Raw genomic sequence first — 19,451 nt, forward strand, 5'->3', positions numbered from 1 at the left:
CATTTACACACTTATTCCAATGTAATTCGTTTGTCGCGGTAGCAAAGCTTGAGCCCAACGAAAGTGTCATAGAAGTGACGTAAAATTACATTGTTGCTTCAGAAAGTTAGCTTTTTATGTCGCATTTGCTTTTTCCACACTATTGGTTAGGTTTAGGTTTTGGTTTAAGGTAAGGATGTCTGTTTTGTTTACCTCTCATTTGCTTTTAGGACACTATCGATTAGGTTTAGGCAATAGTTATGGGTGAGAATGTGTGTTTTGTTCAACTCTCAATTGCCTTTTTTGCTTTTGGTTAGGTTTTTACTCATTAAAACCTCTGTCTAATATTCACCTTAAAAACATTGTCTGATTACATCACCATTTCACTTGCTTTTGGCGCCCCCCACTGGACATTTCACAAGGAAACTGCAGCCAAAACGTTATTAAGGACGTGATTTTGTTTAAAAAATTTTTGCTACTGTCACATATTGTAAATGAAGCATTTAATGTATTAATCTTACAGTGAACTGCATAACAATGTGCAAAATGATGTACATGATTATGAACATGACATTTGATAAATGGATAAAAAAACAGCAGATGGACTATTTGCATTATTTATAGTTTAAATAGAGCATTTGCTTTCTAAATGTCCCATTAGTTTAGAACAACCACTATAAAATTCTATCATGTGGCATTGTAGAGTATGTTTGTCCAATTTCTGTACAGTTAGTTCATTTCTAAATTGCACTATTTAATGGCAAAGCAGAAAATTGACATTGTTTGGAATATTGAATCTCTCACCCTGAAGGACATCTCCAGATTTTCTCCTCCCCATATGTCCATGCCTGAGTCATATGTGCCAATCTCTTCAAAATACGCGCGGTCAATAGAGAACAAACCTCCGGCCATTGTGGGCGTTCTGTGAGAAATAATAAAAAAACTGCATTAAAACATGAATTTGCACATTAAAACAGCTCACATAATTAATATATCTATGACAAGTGACATGCTTTTTTTATTTGTATTTTTCTGTTCAATGAAAGAAAGAAAGTCAAAATGAATAAAGAGCAAATATATGATTTTCCATTTTAAGGATGAGCACGCAGAGTAAAACCGAATATTGCAGAGACTGAGATGGAAATGTCCGAACTTAGGTGTGAAAGGTATGACAATGACATATTGATGATGCAAGCAAGAATCTGCTATGGCGGGTGTCTGGGCAGCTCAGTGAATATTGACGCTGACTACCACACCTGGAGTCAAGAGTTTGAATCCAGGGTGTGCTGAGTGACTCCAGCCAGGTCTCCTAAGCAACCAAATTGGCCCGGTTGCTAGGGAGGGTAGAGTTACATGGGGTAACCTGCTCGTGGTCGCGATTAATGATTCTCGCTCTTAATGGGGTGCATGGTGAGTTGTGCGTGGATCACGGAGAATAGGGTGAGCATCCACATGCTGTGAGTCTCCGCGGTGTCATGTACAGCAAGCCATGTGATAAGATTAAGTTGCGGAGGCAACTGAGACTTGTTTGAGACTCAACCCAGATTGAGGTGAGTAACCACACCACCACAAGGACCAAGTAAGCAGTGGGCATTGGGCTTGCCAAATTGGGGAGAAAAGGGGATATTGATAAAAAAAAATTGATAAAGAAAATAAAATAAATTAATTTAAAAGAAGAATCCGATACGGCGACATTTTCATCATGAGACTGATCTGCCATTGGATGTGTCATTTGTGAAAGACTACATGCTTCTGATTTGAGGGTCAGTTTTGAGTTAACACTTGATGCTGGATTGTACCTGACAGGGAGGGTACGATCTCCTTTGCGCCGGTCCATCTCTCTCTGAGGAACCGGATACCATCTAAAGTTCAGTTTCCAGTTGAAACCGCCGTAGGTCATATCAGAGCCGGCCATGTACTCAAATGACTCATCACTGATGACATCAATGATAGGGCAGACCACAGCTCTCCTACAATAACAAACCCAAAAAAACACGATCACATTCAGCCAAGCAATGCAGTGAAACACACATCGTTATAACAGGAATCAAGATATAACTTTTTCATTTTAACATATGAAAAAATATTGACAAACAATGCAATGCATACATTTACTAGCAAACTAGATGCAATGACAAACTAGACTCAAACCAAAAACTGGGGAAAGAGTTAATGGAGAAAACAATGAATAAACACTTGTCATGCCTTTATGGGGTACCTCTTAAATACTGTGCCTATGAATGTCCCAAACAGCACCATCGTGTTGTGTATGGAGTGAGGCTGACAGACTAAAACAATCAAGCAAGTTATGAGGGGAGGTAGTAAACTATTCAAATGACCCAAAGCATTTGGGCACTTATGCCAAGCTTAAAATGTATGAATTTCACCCCATTAGATAACAGAATATCAGGGTAAATATAAATTGCTGCTAGAGCTTTTCTCAGAACTATTTTCTGAGGCATTTTTACCATGACTTTTAAGCAACTGGTGTCAAGGTGATTTAAGTGTATGTATGAAGAAAGTTCCCTTCAAGTGGCTTCTGGAGAATTATTCATTTCCACAAAGCATGTGTACTCTTTTCAAAAAACAAACAAACAATCAAAAAAAAAATCTTAAAGCTGTTATTTCTGGGAGTAGCAGTGTATGTGTGATTCCCAGCATGCTGCAAAAAGGATCGGCCTAAAATCTAGGCACGATCGGCGGATCACGGATATAAGATGAATAGCGGCCGATTCCGATCGGTAGCCAATCGATCTGTGCACCACTAGTGTTTACAGTTTTTGAGGAAATCAATCTACAATTGGTTGCATGTAAGGATGGGATAGCCCTAGATATTAACACTTATTTTTACATTTTACAAAACAACATCTCCTTTTTGCATGTATCATGTAGAGACCCACATGACAAAAATAGATTGATACTTATTGACACGATGGCTCTGGGACGGACAAGGCTGGCAACGCTGGCTCTGGGACGGACGAGACTACCAGCTCATTGGCCGTGGCAGGCGTGGGCGTTGGCTCATTGGCCGTGACAGGCATGGCCATTGACTCGTTGGCCGTGGCAGGCGGGGAATGCTCGGAAGCTGAAACAGGTGGTTCCTCTGCAGCGAATGTCTCCAAAATGAGCCCCACATACTCCTTCCATGTGTAATCTCCGGTCTCCATCGGCATATTGGTAGTCCGATTCGATAGATGTCTTTCAGGGATTTGCCATCAAAACCGGTGTGGATGGCCATGATGGAGAAGAAGTGGGAGAACTCTCGAACTGTTAAACCCACCTGGCTTAGTTCCATGAAGTACGCCACTAGATCCATTTTACGGTCAGTTGTTGCATGTGTTTGACCTCCCGTGTTTAACCAGTGCCCTTTGTAGATGTTTGCTCCTGTTTATGTTCTTGTTTCCCATCGTGGATGTTTTATTTGTTCTACCAGTTATTTGTATTTGTTTATTTTCATTAAATTCCTTAGCTGCACCTAGATCCAGCTCTCTTGACTTCTTCCCAGCGTTACACTTATCAATATACATTGATAAGTGAATTGGGCAACAGAAAAATAAAAAACAAAAATGTGCTTTTATCTTCTAAATGATTTGAGGGATCAAAATTATTTTGATCACTTTTTGTCATGAGGGTTTATTGATGATACATCCAAAGATTTATGCAAATTGGACCAACAGTCTAGGTAGGTTTTTAAGAAAACTCAAAATAGCACAAGGAAGAACTACAAAGAAACTTTAAATAGAGTGCTTAGAAAGGACATAACTTTGCTCCTGACAGATCTGTTCTTTCAAATCTGGCAATTTTGCTAATTTCCTCCACTTTTCCAAACTGCTTGTACCCTGATAATAGCTGCTTATGGCTATATTTTGTTCATTAACATAAAAATGCCATAATGTTAGGGGTAGCCAAGGCTTATTTGGTTGAAAAGGGTTTTTAATGCGTTGCTTGGCAGGTGCTATTGTGTTCTGGGTGGCTGCTAACTGGCCCAAGACAAAAGAGTTCACTTTCAAGTTTCTAAGCTATTCTGGTCTCTATAACTCAGGTCTCTGCTTTAATAGCTGGGTTTCCATCCACATATTTTTATGCTCATTTTAGGATACTGCATAAAAACTGCTCAGCTGGAAGTAAAAAAAAAAAGAAGAATTCACTCACTCGAGGTGGATGCATTTTTTATTTGATAAGATAAATGTGCATCAACTATGATGGAAATATATTTACTGAATAAACTACCATTCCATTTATTAGGAAAACAAGATTAACTGAACTGAACAGTTCAATCATAACTGTTCTAACCAGCGGACCAATCATCGCATCTGTATTGCTGCTCTGGTCATCCTTAAATATCTATCTTCATCTGTGCAAGATTCATTCTGATCAATTCAAACTTAATACAGGAACCAAATATGCTACATACATCCGAATGAACAATCCCCAAGCCTCACTGCTCAAAGATTCAGAGAGCAAGACAGGTAAATGCATGTCTGAAAATTATACAACATGCAGAAAAGGCTCTTCATAGAGATATTTCCTGTGTCAAACACACAAGTACACCTGAGCATGAGAGTGAGTTAGCTTGTAACGATGTGTGTGTGTGTGTGTGTGTGTGTGTGTGTGTGTGTGTGTGTGTGTGTGTGTGTGTATTTATCACTTTGTGGGGACCAAATGTCCCATAAGGATGGTAAAACCGAAATTTTGACCTTGTCAAAAATATTTCCCCATTGGGAAAACAGCTTATAAATCAATACTAAATGATGTTTTTTGAAAATGTAAAAATGCAGAAAGTTTTCTGTGAGGGTTAGGGGATATAATAGATAGTTTGTACAGTATAAAAACCATTATGTCTATGGAAAGTCCCCATAAAACATGGAAACACTACGTGTGCGTGTGTGTGTGTGTGTGTGTGTGTGTGTGTGTGTGTGTGTGTGTGTTATAGTAAAAGGATATAGAAAAGTAATGCAATTCTAAATTCTGTACCTGAATGTGTGTGAATGTAATAAATATCACTTTACAAATGGAGGGCAAATCACACTTACTGATGGATAACAAGATTATTCTCTGAGAAACCATGAACCAAAGCAGGTAAATAATCAGAGGTGTATAGTAACAAGGGGGGCTTGTTACTATAGTTTTTGGAATATTTCTGCTTTACACCCCTTACACCCTGAATGCATTTTTGACAAATGTACCACCTAAAAGGCAAACAGAAAATAAATTAACAATACTTTAAGAACACATTTAATTGCATGGATTCATTTTATAGAAATCCCTTGAGATCAATTCTGAGATTTTAAGTTTTATACACTGCTGAGAAAACTCACCAAATAATTTGCCCAAAGTAGATTTTATTTTTGTTTTTTGTTTTTCCTTTTTTGACATAATATACTTTTTAGGATGATGGGCAGTATGTTTCACAGACACATTGCAAGCATAGCCAACTATTCCACAGGCAGTAGTTTGCATAAACGCATTGCAACCAATGTGTGGAGCGGAGGGGGGCGGGGCTGGGTCGGAATATCGCGCCCGGTCCCAAATCGGCCTGATGGGGCGCGCGATATTCCGACCCGGCCCCGCCCCCCTCCGCTCCACACAATGCTACCCATTTCATGGGCAGTCCGTTTGCACAGATACATCAGAAGCTATGCCATTTCACAAAGCTAGTAATCTTTCAGTAGGGTATGGCACATTACCCATTTGTAAGGGTTTCATGTTTGCTAGTCATATAAGGTTATGGTCATGTCATTACTAATATTTCTGTTTCTTTCAGGTTCCTTTGCTTGGGACCTGGTTGTCTAAGTAGAACTATTAGTTTAGTTCTCCTTTTGGGGGGACATAAGTTAAAATTAGGTTCTAATTTCCTTTTGGGTGTAGCTCCTCAACCCTGCCATCATCACTTCCCGGCAGGTTCTGATGGTTCGAGCACGAATCCTGATGCTGAACTGTAGGACCGTAAGGGAAACTAATCTATAACTAACTTATGTTATTCCATACTATCGAGTTCTCTAAGAGAAAGTATCTGCTTCATTGCAGTCTATGAAAATCTAGTGTCAACTTCAGATGGCACACAGACTGTTCACTGAAGATTTGATTCATATTGAACAAAAGGGCAAGAGCTTTATCAAAAAAGTAAGCTTAATTCTGATTGGCTTGATTTAATGTGATTTCCAGAAGTCAGGGTCACAGGTCAAAGCCATGTTTATGAGTTCCCAAGCTGCTACAGTGAGCACTTTTGAGGAAGAATTAGTGACTCAGTTTAACAAAGGTTATATTGTTCATGGTCCTGAACCTTTGAAGGATATTCAAGAGTTTTGTTTGAGGTGCTTAACATCAAGAAAACAAGATATCCTTGAGAACACCTGTATGCACCTATTTTTTATACACCAGACAAGCCATGTATGCTGTCGAGCACTTTATTAAAAAGATGAAATTTGGTAAATTACCTTGAACTTATCACATTCAGAGATCTTGAAATAGAAAAAAAAATATTGTAATTAATTCTAAAATTAATTATTATATTGATCTTTAGTGCATGACATGTGTGACCCATGACAAAGAGAAAGAAAGGATTGTGTTTTCTTTTGTTTAGGAAAATGAGAAATGTCCAATTGGAGCAGTCTAGGGGAAAAGTTTTGTTAAGATGTGTATATCCAATATGTGTACTTAGTAAAAAAAAATCTTAATGGGAAAATAAAATTGTATAATGTGAATTAACTTTGAGTCTTTTGTTAAATCATATTCCAGATATCTGAAATGAAAATTGCCACTAGTGAAAATGCTGGTTATGAATGTAGCAGAGGTTCTATTACTAAGTGTAAGACCACCAGAGGTAGTGTTGAAAGCACTAGTCTCCAGAACCTTCCACGGCTCCGCCTCCAGAGCCTTCCACGGCTCTGTCTCCTGAGCCATCCACGGCTCTGCCTTCCAAGGCTTCGTCTCCAGAGTCTTCTACGGCTCCGCCTTCCACGGCTCCGTCTCCAGAGCCTTCCTGTTCCTGTGTTTACCAGTTGTTTGTTTTTGTTCATTTTCATTCAAATCCCTCGCTGCACCTAGATCCAGCTTTCTTGACTTCTTCCCTGTGTTACACTACTGTTATGCTGACGATACCGAACTTTATATTTCTTCAAAACCTGATGAAATTTCACAATTCTCCAAATTAGCAGAGTGTATCAATGAAATAAAAGATTGGATGGCCAGAAATTTCCTTCTACTCAATTCCGACAAAACAGAGGTACTAATTATTGGACAAAAAACCTCTAAAAACAAGCCACTATAATATAATTTGACTCTTGATGAATGTACTGTTATATCGTCTTCAACAGCAAAGAATTAGGTGTTATAATAGATACCAATCTGTCCTTAGAACAGCAAATCTTGCTAAATTACGACACAAGTTCTCTGTCGCTGATGCCGAAAAACGAATGAATGCGTTCATGACCTCAAGACTTGATTATTGTAATGCATTACTGGGAGGATCTCAAGCAAGATCAATAAATAAACTTCAATTGGTTCAAAACTAGATCCAAGAGATATGATTATGTTAGCCCCATTTTATCATTGTTACATTGGCTACCTGTTAAATTTCGTATTAATTTAAAAATTCTGTTAACTACGTTCAAAGCTTTGAATGGTCTAGCTCCGCAGTACTTAAGTGTCCTTCTAACACGCTATATTCCATCACGTTCCTTACGATCGTAAAATTCTGGCCTGTTAATAGTTCCTACAATATCAAAATCCACAAAAGGAGGTAGATCCTTTTCATATTTGGCTCCTAAACTATGGCGTAGTCTCCCTAATACCGTTCGAGGTGCAGACACTCACTCAGTTTAAGTCTAGACTAAAGACTCATCTATTTAGCCAGGTATACACCTAATCTAACCTTCAACTCAAAATTAGGCTGCTTTAGTTAGGTCTGCCGGAACCAGAAACCAGAAACATTTATTGTGATCTGCAACAAATTGAATGGCATCTATGATAATATTATTCTATTTGTTGTCCCTTCTCAACCTCGGGACTCCTATCCTGAGGTCACCAGAACCGGCTGAATCCAGCTCCATTCCTGCTTTATGTTGGACTCCACTGCTACGTGTCGCTGAGTGATGATGACTAACCGCAGCTGGTGCCAGCCAAACGACACTTCAGTCTATTACGATGGACTTCAGAGGATGAGCTGATGCCAACTCCAACCATAAGACATGGGATACTTCATATGCCATTGCCTGAACCTTGGATTTAGGATAGACCTCACTGAAATTACCTGCCAGGTTGAACTGTGATACACTTAACTGATCTCTGCCTACATCACCTCTGTCTAATGATGGACTACACTCTTGAAATGGAATATATAGACTATCAATAAATTGCCAAAAAAAACCTTCATCAGCCAACTAACAAGGGCAATTGCATCTATGTGAACTTCTGTAGTTAATCCAGGATGGACTTCAAAGACATTAGTCATTAATCTTACAGTTCATACAAAATCTTTGTTTAAACACTGACCCTTAACACTTACTTAGTTAATATTTTTAAACCATGACTTACACTATACATAAGTAATATTGGCATTATATTCATTATGTTAGCCAGAGGGTGAGACTGGATTCTCCCAAGGTTATTTTTCTCTACTAACCAACATCTTATGGAGTTTTGTGTTTCTTGCCACAGTCACCTTCAGCTTGTTCAATGGGGTTATAAATACTATTTAACACAATTCACAATCGTATTTAATCAAACTACACAATGATGACATTATAGATATTACAGTTTCATATTCTGTTAATGCATGATCTTCTGTAAAGCTGCTTTGAAATTATGTGTGTTTTGGAAGGCGCCATACAAATAAAAATGACTTGACTTGAAAGTAGGCGTCCCTTAAATCTATCATCACAAACCAATCTTGAGGCATAACGGCCTGTAAAACATCTGACATGCGCAACATTTGTGACCAGAAAATAAGTGGAAAAGAATCCCACGGGATGAACTTGGGGGTTGACAAGTCATATGGCTCCTTTGCACAGCAACACTTGAACTTTGTGTTTAAGGTAGCGTACATAAATCGCCAAGGCGCCGTACGATCTCGTCACATGTCACAACTCGGCCACCATCTCCTCCTTTGGAGTCTCTACATGACAGCGGACACAGAGTCGTGACAGGCTCCGCTAAACGGGGAGAGGAGGCTGGGACCATTATGGCAAAGCACAGGTAGACCTGTTCGCTTCCCAAGAGAACTCCCATTGCCCGCTCTGGTACTCCCTTAGGTTGGAGGCAAGTCCCCTAGGGACATATGCACTGGCAAACAGATAGCCCGGGGGCTGCGCAAGTACGCAGTGAGCCCCCCAGTGAGCCTACTTGCACAGGTGCTGTGCAAGGTCAGGGAGGACGAGGATCAAGTCTAGTGGCCCTTACTGGCCTACTCAAACTTGGTTCTCGGATCTTACGCTCCTCGTGTCAGAACCTCCCTGGCAAATTCCCCTGAGGAAAGACCTTCTTTCTCAGGGACAGGGCACACTCTAGCATCCACGCCCAGACCTCTGGTACCTCCACGTCTGGCCACTGGACGGAATGCGGAAGATCTGAGTGGTCTGCCACCAGCTGTTGTAGACACGATCAACCAAGCCAGAGCTCCCTCTACCAGGCAGCTTTACGCCCTAAAGTGGCATTTGTTCGCAAAACGGTGCTCTTCCCAATCTGAAGACCGGCAGAGGTGCGCAGTCGGGTCAGTGATCTCATTCCTGCAGGAAAGCTGGAGGGGCAGCTGTCCCCCTCCACCTTGAAGGTGTATGTAGCCACTATAGCAGCTCACCATGATGCAGTGGACGATAAGTCCCTAGGGAAACACGACCTGATCATCAGGTTTCTAAGAGGCGCCCAGAGGTTGAATCCAAAGCCCAGGTCAAGCCATGCCTGTTCCCCTCGTGGGATATCTCCGTGGTCCTTCCGGGCCTTCAGAAAACCCCCTTCGAGCCGCTAGAGTCAGTCAAGCTAAGTGTCCTCTCCCAGAAGACGGCCTCCTGATTGCACTCGTGGAGGGTTGGAGACCCACAAGCGTTCTCTGTCAGCGACACTTGCCTGGAGTTCAGTCCGGCAGATGCTCATGTCATCCTATGACTTCATCCGGGCTATGTGCCCAAGGTTCCTACAACCCCTTTCAGGGACCAGGTAGTGAACCTGCAAGCACTGCCCCGGGAGGAGGCAGACACAGCCTTATCATTGCTGTTTCCGCTACGTGCTTTGTGTACCTATTTGGACCACACACAGAGCTTTAGACTCTCTGAGCAGCTCTTTGCTTGCTTTGGCGGACAGTGGAAAGGGATTTGTCTCCAAACAGAGGCTCGATGTCATCGTATGGGCCTATCAGACAAGGAGTGTGGCATCCTCGTGGGCACTGGCAGGACCTACCACACGCCACTTCCATGTGTGGTGTAACAGGCCCATGTGACGTATTTGCCACATTTTCACCTCCCCAGCCTGGGCAGGATGTGGTCTCCGCAGGGTCTTTTCCCTCTGAAAGAATTGCGTGTTATAGCTAGATGGCCCCAGCCGCAACTAACACTTTATGAGGAGAAACATAGAGAGAGAAAAGGCACAGCCTGCTCCCATGCTTAACACGTCGCTTGTTCCCACCCCTCAAGGGAAAGACTTGGTCAGATGTCGGGAACCTAAAAACAATATGACGTCTTAGTGGGACATTGGGGAAGTTACGTGCAGTCTGATGCTCATGCTCCTTTGGCATGCTGTAGCTTGCTGCACCAGCATCAGCAGATCACGTAACACAGTTCAGTGTAGGGGGCACTACTGAATAGGGACCCCTTGTGTCACTACAATCGACAAAACATTGAGTGAGTGACAGAAGGGTAACGTCTAGGTTACTAGTGTAACCCCCGTTCCCTGATGGAGGGAACGAGACATTGTGACTTGCCACAACACTGTACCAAGCCGCTGTAATGGCCAAATCTTATTCTTGGATCATCAATGCAGAACCTGAATGAACAGATGCACGATCCACACCTTTTATACCCATATGACCAGGGGCGGGACATGCAAATTGTGGGGCCTTTTTCATATTCAGAGGTATCCGAGGCTCCCGAAAGAAGCCCCTTGTGTCACTGCAATCAACACAACGTCTCGTTCTCTCCATCAGGGAACGGGGTTTACACTAGTAACCTAGACGTTTTTTTATTCCTTTTATCATGCTGAAGTGTTTTATTACACTAACGATATACCATAGGGATGCCGAAAGAAAGCAGCAAATCCTCTGTACAGGATTCCAGACCTGCCAGTCGCACTTGACGCACAGCAAGAGGCATTATGGAGCACTGAATGCATGGGTCAGACAAGGCCTTTTTAAGAAGATCCAAACCAAGACAAGCAGGGCACTGATTATGTAATTCCATAATATCCATCGCATTAGGGCATGTACAACATCTAAGTGTATCCATACTGACTTCAATAAATCCAGCACTCGTTAATGACACTCATGTAAGTTTCACGTCCAGAAAAAAATATGATCCTGCACTCATTAATCATAGGTAACCAGGGCTTGTATGTGCACAAAGATATACAAACTTACAGGCAGCCTAAAGTTTGAATCACTTCAGAAGCACCAGACTTTCTTGAACATTGCTTCATGATCGCGAGCAGCAAATCCCAGAGAAAACCACTCGTAAACTAACCCGTACACTGATAAAGATGTAAACACAGGGACGATATCGTGGATATCAGCTGAAGCACTCTTCAAAACGAACTGCACAAAATATTGTCACAATCGATTCCGTCAAGTGAAAATGAAGAAGAGATCGAGCTGACATGTTATGGGGCTTTTATAGCTAAAGACACATCATGTGTCAAGGGGTGACAACTCTTTAAGTCGATTATCCTCAAAGCGCAAGCACAAGAGTTTTCCACTAGTGCTCTCAGTACTGCCTCTGGTGGTCTAGAACGAAAGGAAAAGAACTGAATTGCAGATATCAAAAATTTGCATTTTATTGGTTGTAATTCAATTGTTATTATAAGGAATTGACTTCTGCACTAGTAACAGTGATAGCAAATTATATTACTAGTAATATACTTGTAATAGTGGTATCAAAAATTATATTTTTTACTAGTAAGTGGTACATTGCTGATATTTGAATTCCCACGTGTAAGAAATACATTATAGATATCTGTAGTTGCATTTTGAACATGAGTGAATGACAGATCATTGCGAAATAATACTAGTAAAAATGCAGATACAGATATTAGTAATTACGTTTTTTACCAAGTTGTAATTCCATTTCTGATATCAAATATGGGTATTTCCGCAAGTGATGTCATTTTTTATATCAAGAATTAGCTTTTTTACTAGTAGTAATTCCATTGCTCATATCAAGAATTAGCGTTTTAACTAGTGAAAACTTTATTGCGGTTATCTTGAATACTTATCCTGCACATTATGAAATTTTGAAAGGGCTTGCAATGATTTAAGCAATTTCTACAGAATCACTTATCCCATGAGAATTAACAATTAACATTACAGATATCCCAACTAATAATTAATTTACCAACTTTAGGGCTGAATTGGGCAGTTCTTGGCCTGAATAATTTGCACAGTGGACCAGACTTTATGCTGAAAGTGAAAAGTCTATCTATGTGTGACAAATGGAAACATAAGCTCTAAGTCAGGTCATGATAATACAGCTGTGTGTGTTCTTTTAAAGGGCCACATAAAAAACTTACCGGTCCTCTTTGATGCGGGCCAGTAGCGGCTCCAACCACCCGACAGTGCACTCACAGTGGGCGTCCAGGAAGGTGATGACCTGTCCTTGTGTGGCGGCCGCTCCTCTCAGCCGCGCTCGAATCAAACCTGATCGTTGTTCCATCCTCAAAATCCGCACTGGAACTTCCAGAGTCGCAACATAGTCTTCCAATTTCTTCTTCAGAAAATCTGCAAAAAAAAAGACTGTTTGAAAAAAGATTGTTTTGCCATGTCTCTGGGTGCATGTATGACTTGTAAAATTTACAGTTAAGAAATATTCCACATTTCAATGCCTGAGCTTGACCAGATTATATTTCTGAAAGTCTGTTTTGCAGTTTTTTTTTTTTTTATATTTCCTTTATATTCAATAGAGACAATTCATCAATAAATTATACAATGATGATTTGATGTGCACCTCTTTCACTGGCATCATCCACCAGCAGTATCTCCAGCAGCAGGTGTCGCGGCGAACGGTTTAAAGCGCTGTGTATTGTTCTCAGTAGTGTACTCCACGCCTCATTATGAAACACAATCACAATGCTGGTGTTTGGCAGCTCCTCTGGATATGTCTTAGTCTTACAGCTGAGGAACATCACAACAACAGAGATATAGTATAATTGATAAAAACTGGGTGTCACCTGCACATGTTGAGCAGGTAGAGAGGTTTAAATACTTCTTTTAAATTCTTCATTTAAAAATGCTTTAAATACTTCTACAATACTTTAAAAATGATTAAACATTGCCTATTTCAGCTTTTTCATTCCCCCAAACCAAATGTTATATATATTCTGTGTAATAATTCAGGTGTCATATGTGTGACTCCTAACACTCATTCTTAACTGAACTGTGTATAAAAACAACCGTCTTCAGCACTTTAAACTCGATGGACAATTCTGCTGCAATGTGAATGTAGCCACAGTGGCCACTGGAGGAGAGTCATCAAGAGACCCTAAATAACACATGAGACTGCATTAGTGATGGAGCTGAATGAGAAAGGAAGAGGAAGGAGAGAGGGGGGATGGATAGATGAGTAGAGGACACATGAGGTTTACAGCACTGCTTCACTTTGTGTGCGCAGACAGCCTGACAGGATGGGGCAAAAGGGCACAAACAGAGGCAGATCACAGCAGACTGCACACACAGCAGAACTTACACAAACTCAGAGTGAATGAGGAATACAGTACTGCTGCTGACTTATTTTACAGCAATATTACACACACCCTACTATTGCATGCACCCTTAGTAAGCAACGACCTGGCAACCATCTACAACATCCTAGGATCACGGGCAAGCAGCACCCACATTTCTGTAACAAAATGTAAAATACTACTTAATTTTATGAGTTATTATATTTACAATATCTACACAATGATTAATATTTATGTGCAACATTAAACAAAACAAAAAAATGGAAGAAAAAGGGAAGAATTGAATTGAGAAACAACATTGCGTGTATTCATTCATGAATGCATGACAGGTTGAATGCATGTGAATGATGTCCTTCAGTGTGCCGAATTGTGGTGTTACTCAAACGCAACAGATGATTGTGGCCTGTTTTGCTGTTTTGCTCATTATGTAACTTAAATGGCTCTTTGGGTGCTGTTAGCAAAGACCTTCCTCATTCTGTCACAGAGACAGATAGAGAGAGGGAAACTCTAGAGGAACAGGTAAAGAGCATGTTTTCATCTTTTCAGTGGAAGCCACAACCTCTTCTTGTGTTCAGTATACACTGGCGGCAAAAAGCTTGTACACATTTTGCTCATATGGAAAGAAATTGGTGCTTTTATTCACCAAAGTTACATTCAACTGATCACAATGTATAGTCAGGACATTAATAACATGAAAAATTACAATTACATTTTAAAGATTTTTTTAAAACTTCTGAAACTACTTCAAAGAATTCTCATAAATAAATCCTAAACGTGCAGCAATTACAGCTTTGCAGATCCTTGACATTCTAGCTGTCAGTTTGTCCAGATACTCAGGTGACATTTCACCCCACACTTCCTGTAGCACTTGCCATAGATGTGACTGTCTTGTCGGGCACTTCTCACACACCTTACAGTCTAGCTGATCCCACAAAACTCAATGGGGTTAAGATCCACAACACTCTTTTCCAATTATCTGTTGTCCAATGTCTGTGTTTCTTTGCCCACTCTAAACCTATTCTTTTTGCTTTTCTGCTTCATAAGTGGCTTTTCCTTTGCAATTCTTCCCATAATGCACCCCTGAGTCTTCTCTTTACTGTTGTACATGAAACTGGTGTTTAGCGGGTAGAATTCAATGAAGCTGTCAGCTGAGGACATGTAAGGACATGTATTTCTCAAACTAGAGACTCTGATGTACTTTTCCTCTTGTTTAGTTGCACATCTGGCCTTCCACATCTGTTTCTGTGCTTGTTAGAGTCAGTTGTTCTTTGTCTTTGAAGACTGTAGTGTACACTTTTTTATGAAATCGTCAGTTTTTTTGACAATTTCAAGCCTTCATTCCTCAAAACAATTATTGACTGACGAGTTTCTAGAGAAAGCTGTTTCTTTTTTGCCATTTTTGACCTAATATTAACCTTAAGACATGCCAGTCTATTGCATACTGTGGCAACTCAAAAATAAACACAAAGACAACATTAAGCTTCATTTAATGAGCTAAATAGCTTTCAGTTGTGTTTGATATAATGGAAATTGATATTCTAGTACCAAATAAAAAATTTAGCATGATTACTCAAGGATAAGGTGTTGGAGTGATGCTGCTGTCTAGATTTGATCAAAAATTATATTTTGCAAATAGTGATGGTGCTGTTTTTTTACATCATTAATGTCTTGACTATATTTTGTGATCAGTTGAATGTCACTTTGGTGAATTAAAGTACCAATTTCCTTCCAAAATGGCTAAATCTGTACATTATTCCAAACGTTTGGCCGCCAGTGTATGTACTCTTAACACAAACACATTTTAAAACCAGAGACAGAAAGAAAGAATGAACAAATGAAAAAACAAACAAGCAAAAGAAAGAAAGAACGAATGAAAGAACAAAAGATTTAACTGACCAACCACAGAAAGAAATAACGAACAAACACACATCATTTTTATGAATGAAAATGATGTAAAAAAATAAATAAATAACATAAAATCATTTGCTGTTTGAGGACTTTTGCCTTACTTCAAATAGATATTTTTTTTCTTTATCAATACACAATGGACAACTAATAAATGTTGATGTGTGTCATTTTGGTTGTCTTGACAGCTGATTGGATGCTGTAATTAGTGCCATTAGTGTGATCAAACAGCATTTGTCTCTCATGCAAACACACACACACACACACACACACTTACCCATCCAGTCTGACATCAGGCAGACTTCTGTTGAGTGCGATCATGTCACTGGCCATCAGGTTGAACTGATTGATTTTAAAGAGCTCCTTCATCTTCTCCTGCTGATCTTTAGGAATGATCACTGCCTTCCCCATTTCACCTGGTGCCTCGTGTGTGCGAGACATCACCGCTGAAACATAAAAGATACATGCTGATTGTTTATATAGTACAATGTACAATGCAAACAAATATACAGTGGGGTGAAAAAGTTGGCAGGAGTCAACATTTAATTAATGATTGTTGGAAATGTATAAGTATAAAGGTAGGCGGGATCAGTTAAAGTGCTTGCATTCTCACCCCAATATATGTAAGGAAAGAGTATGTGTGAGCTAGGAATTAAATTAAATTGTCCTTACTCTACATTATTACATAAGGAAATGTATAATGGAATTAGTCGCCTTTGACAACCATTATAAATTATATAAATGACAAAGTACTAGATTATTTGTCTGAATAAAATTCTCCACCATTAATATCGTAATACAACGTATCATCGTATCTGCTCAAACTTTCTACTGTAAGTAATTAGCTTTAATAAGGGAATTATGATTAATTCACTTATTGGAGTAATATTATTCTCATGGTTTATTGAAAATAATATTACACATATTTAGGTACAGCTTTGAAGCAAAATATTTTAGAAACAGGAATGAGATTATTTATCAAAATATATCAGAGACAAATCATCTTTGAATACAGACAAACAGTATTGCTATTCTAAACATAAATCTAATCTAACACATATATACATGAAACAGGTTGGTGAGTATTGACAGAATATGAAGTAAATGATAAGATAAATGACAATATTATAAGAACCATTTATCCTTCTTTGAGTCTAAATCGATTTGCAATCAGATTACCCCAAGTATTTAACTAATATACCAGCACTTTGAGCAAAAGTCTGGAGATGTACTTGCGTGTCGTCACATTTCCTCGTGTTGCTTGGAAAGTTTGTTCTATCGATGTTTGGACCTCTGTTAGATTGGATAGTTATTGTCTGGATGAATGATGAGGTGGGCTTTGAAGAGAGGTTTTCTGCACGGAGGACCCGCGACTCTCATTGGGTGTGTGAACCATAGAGCAGAGAGTGAGAGGCTTCCTCGGGACTTTGTGTGTCCCGAGTTTTCCTTGGACTCTACATGGCATGGAGGATCTGGCAGAAGCAAGCAACGCTTCAGCAGAAGAGTTCAGAAGAGAGGAGCCGGAGAAAAGAGAAGAGAGAGTTCTGCCATTTTGGAGACATTTGAACTGAAATTGGCCACATCTCCAAAGGTGTCCTGCGCCAATCAGAAGTGATATTTCACATGGTCGACTGGTCTGTTCCTTTTCAGATTTGATATATGACCCTTTGTTTGGGTGATACTTTGGACTTCCCGCTCAAAAATAGTACGTTTAATCATGAACTTTTATATATTGACAACAGTAAAAGAGACAAGCCATTCGTTGTCATCAACATTCTCTACTTAACCCAGCAAGCGTTTGCATACTAAATATGACATTCTCTCATGAATATTATACATGTAGGTAACAAAACATGAAAATCCTAAACAAATCCTACTGGTTAATTCATTCGTTTTACAACATGGATATTACATTACACGTTATGAGAAACCTGATTGTCGAGGTATAATATCCAGTTGAACATTGAAGTTACCATACAAGATTAAAGATTATAATAACCGATTTGTTAGTTAGAATTGATTACAAATCACCAGGCTATAATCATTAATTTGTCAGTTATAAAAGTTACCACAGTTCAAAGCAATTTTCAGAATTATCTAGCAAGGCTAGGTATGGTGTAAATTGGGGGTTTAAATGCTTTATGTATATTTTATAGGGTTAATTCAGCAAAGTACTGTGACTTTGTGTGAAATGTTCCTTGATGATTAAATGTCCTTTTTAGCTGCTGTTTGCAGGATAATAATCACGATGTCTAGTGATCTGATGAATCTCAGTGTAGCAGCATGTGTTTTGAGTCTTTCTTGGGAACTCCAGGATTGTGTGTTCTCTGTCTTTTATTGCTCGTGACCTTCGAACTTAGGACCTCTTTGCAGAGAAGTTCTAAAGTCATGTGCAATCTAGAAAAGTCTCTTTGTTCGTTTCATTGGCCAGATGTGAGACTCGTTGGCGTCTTCTTTTAATTTTTGACGTTGTGAGTTTTTCCAACATTCAAATCATATTGCTGCAATTCTTCTGCATGTATAATCCTACATCATCTAGAAATAGTGGATTTTCACCAAACAAATAAATAACAATACAATAAACTTTAAGGAGAGATACATATATCAAATAAGAAATAAATTATAAGAGTGCAAAACAGATTATTTTTCACTAGTCTACTATACTATACATTAATATTGGTCCAAAATATAAATAAAGGCCATAATTGTGATAACCTTTGGTCCTTAATGTGTACAAAGGTGCCAAAAGTGTGGTATGTATATTTTGGGTAGGTAGCTCTATTTATGTTTGTTTATATTAATATATCCTGTATATTACATAATGTTTATGAACTTGTTTCTAATAAAAGTTAGTATGAGCTACTTGTCAGTGATGAAGGTTAATGGTGGTTTATTTATTTTCCATATAGTTCAGAATGGTATCATGGCCAAAAGTATTCATTAATTAAAGAAGTTTGGTCTCACCTAATTGTGATAAATACTTGTGGTAATGTATTTTTAAACTAATAATAAATTGTTCACATTTATACGACGCATATTGATGATTATTCATTACACTCACCACCCCACTAGTTACTCTTTAATAATGCCTGAAGGAGCTGTAAACATTACAACAACATTAGCTGAGAAATGGCTCATTGGTCAAATTTACGAATTATAACAACTAAAGCCTTAGGTACATTTAGAACCAAAAGTGGTTACTCTGGGTCTTATTTTCACATTTCTTGAAAATGTTATAATATATAGCGGTGTTGTTAAACTCAGAACCATGCATTATTACATTTATGCCCCTTTTTTATACATTTAGGACCTTTATAACATTTGGGACCAAATGTAACTACATTTAGGGTCTTTATGACATTCATTGACTCTGACTGAACTGAGAAAAGCTCTGAGAAGAGTGCAGAGTTCAAAGAGTGTTGAATATAAAAAAATATATTCTTTTCTTAATACATGTTCCTAGTATTATTGTGCATGTTTCATCAGTACACATTATTCCATAGGAAAAATGATAAAATGTAAATAACTTCCTCCATCGCTAAAAATACTTTTTTATGGCTGACGTCATCAAGCCCTCTTATTTTTCAAGCCCTTCCCTTCAAATACATATAGAGACCACTTTACACCATTCAATTAATTCCCAATAGATAAAATCAACTCCCCCCCTACATTCTTTCTTGTTGAATATCCTG

At 39.0% G+C, this 19,451-nt stretch overlaps 1 protein-coding gene across 2 annotated transcripts in view; it reads right to left on the bottom strand.

The window, feature by feature from the left end:
- galnt13 (UDP-N-acetyl-alpha-D-galactosamine:polypeptide N-acetylgalactosaminyltransferase 13) overlaps positions 1–19,451 on the bottom strand; it is a 98,578-nt gene that overhangs the window by 60,363 nt on the left and 18,764 nt on the right. For both annotated transcript variants that reach the window (XM_052147838.1, XM_052147839.1), the window contains exons 3-7: positions 16,037–16,205; positions 13,122–13,288; positions 12,688–12,895; positions 1,779–1,949; positions 784–901 (exon numbers count right to left, since the gene is read on the bottom strand). In XM_052147838.1, the coding sequence (XP_052003798.1) occupies positions 784–901; positions 1,779–1,949; positions 12,688–12,895; positions 13,122–13,288; positions 16,037–16,205 (833 nt within the window). The remainder of the gene's footprint in view (positions 1–783; positions 902–1,778; positions 1,950–12,687; positions 12,896–13,121; positions 13,289–16,036; positions 16,206–19,451) is intronic.

This window comes from Xyrauchen texanus, chromosome 18 (assembly GCF_025860055.1).
Source record: "Xyrauchen texanus isolate HMW12.3.18 chromosome 18, RBS_HiC_50CHRs, whole genome shotgun sequence".
Lineage (NCBI taxonomy): Eukaryota > Metazoa > Chordata > Actinopteri > Cypriniformes > Catostomidae > Xyrauchen > Xyrauchen texanus.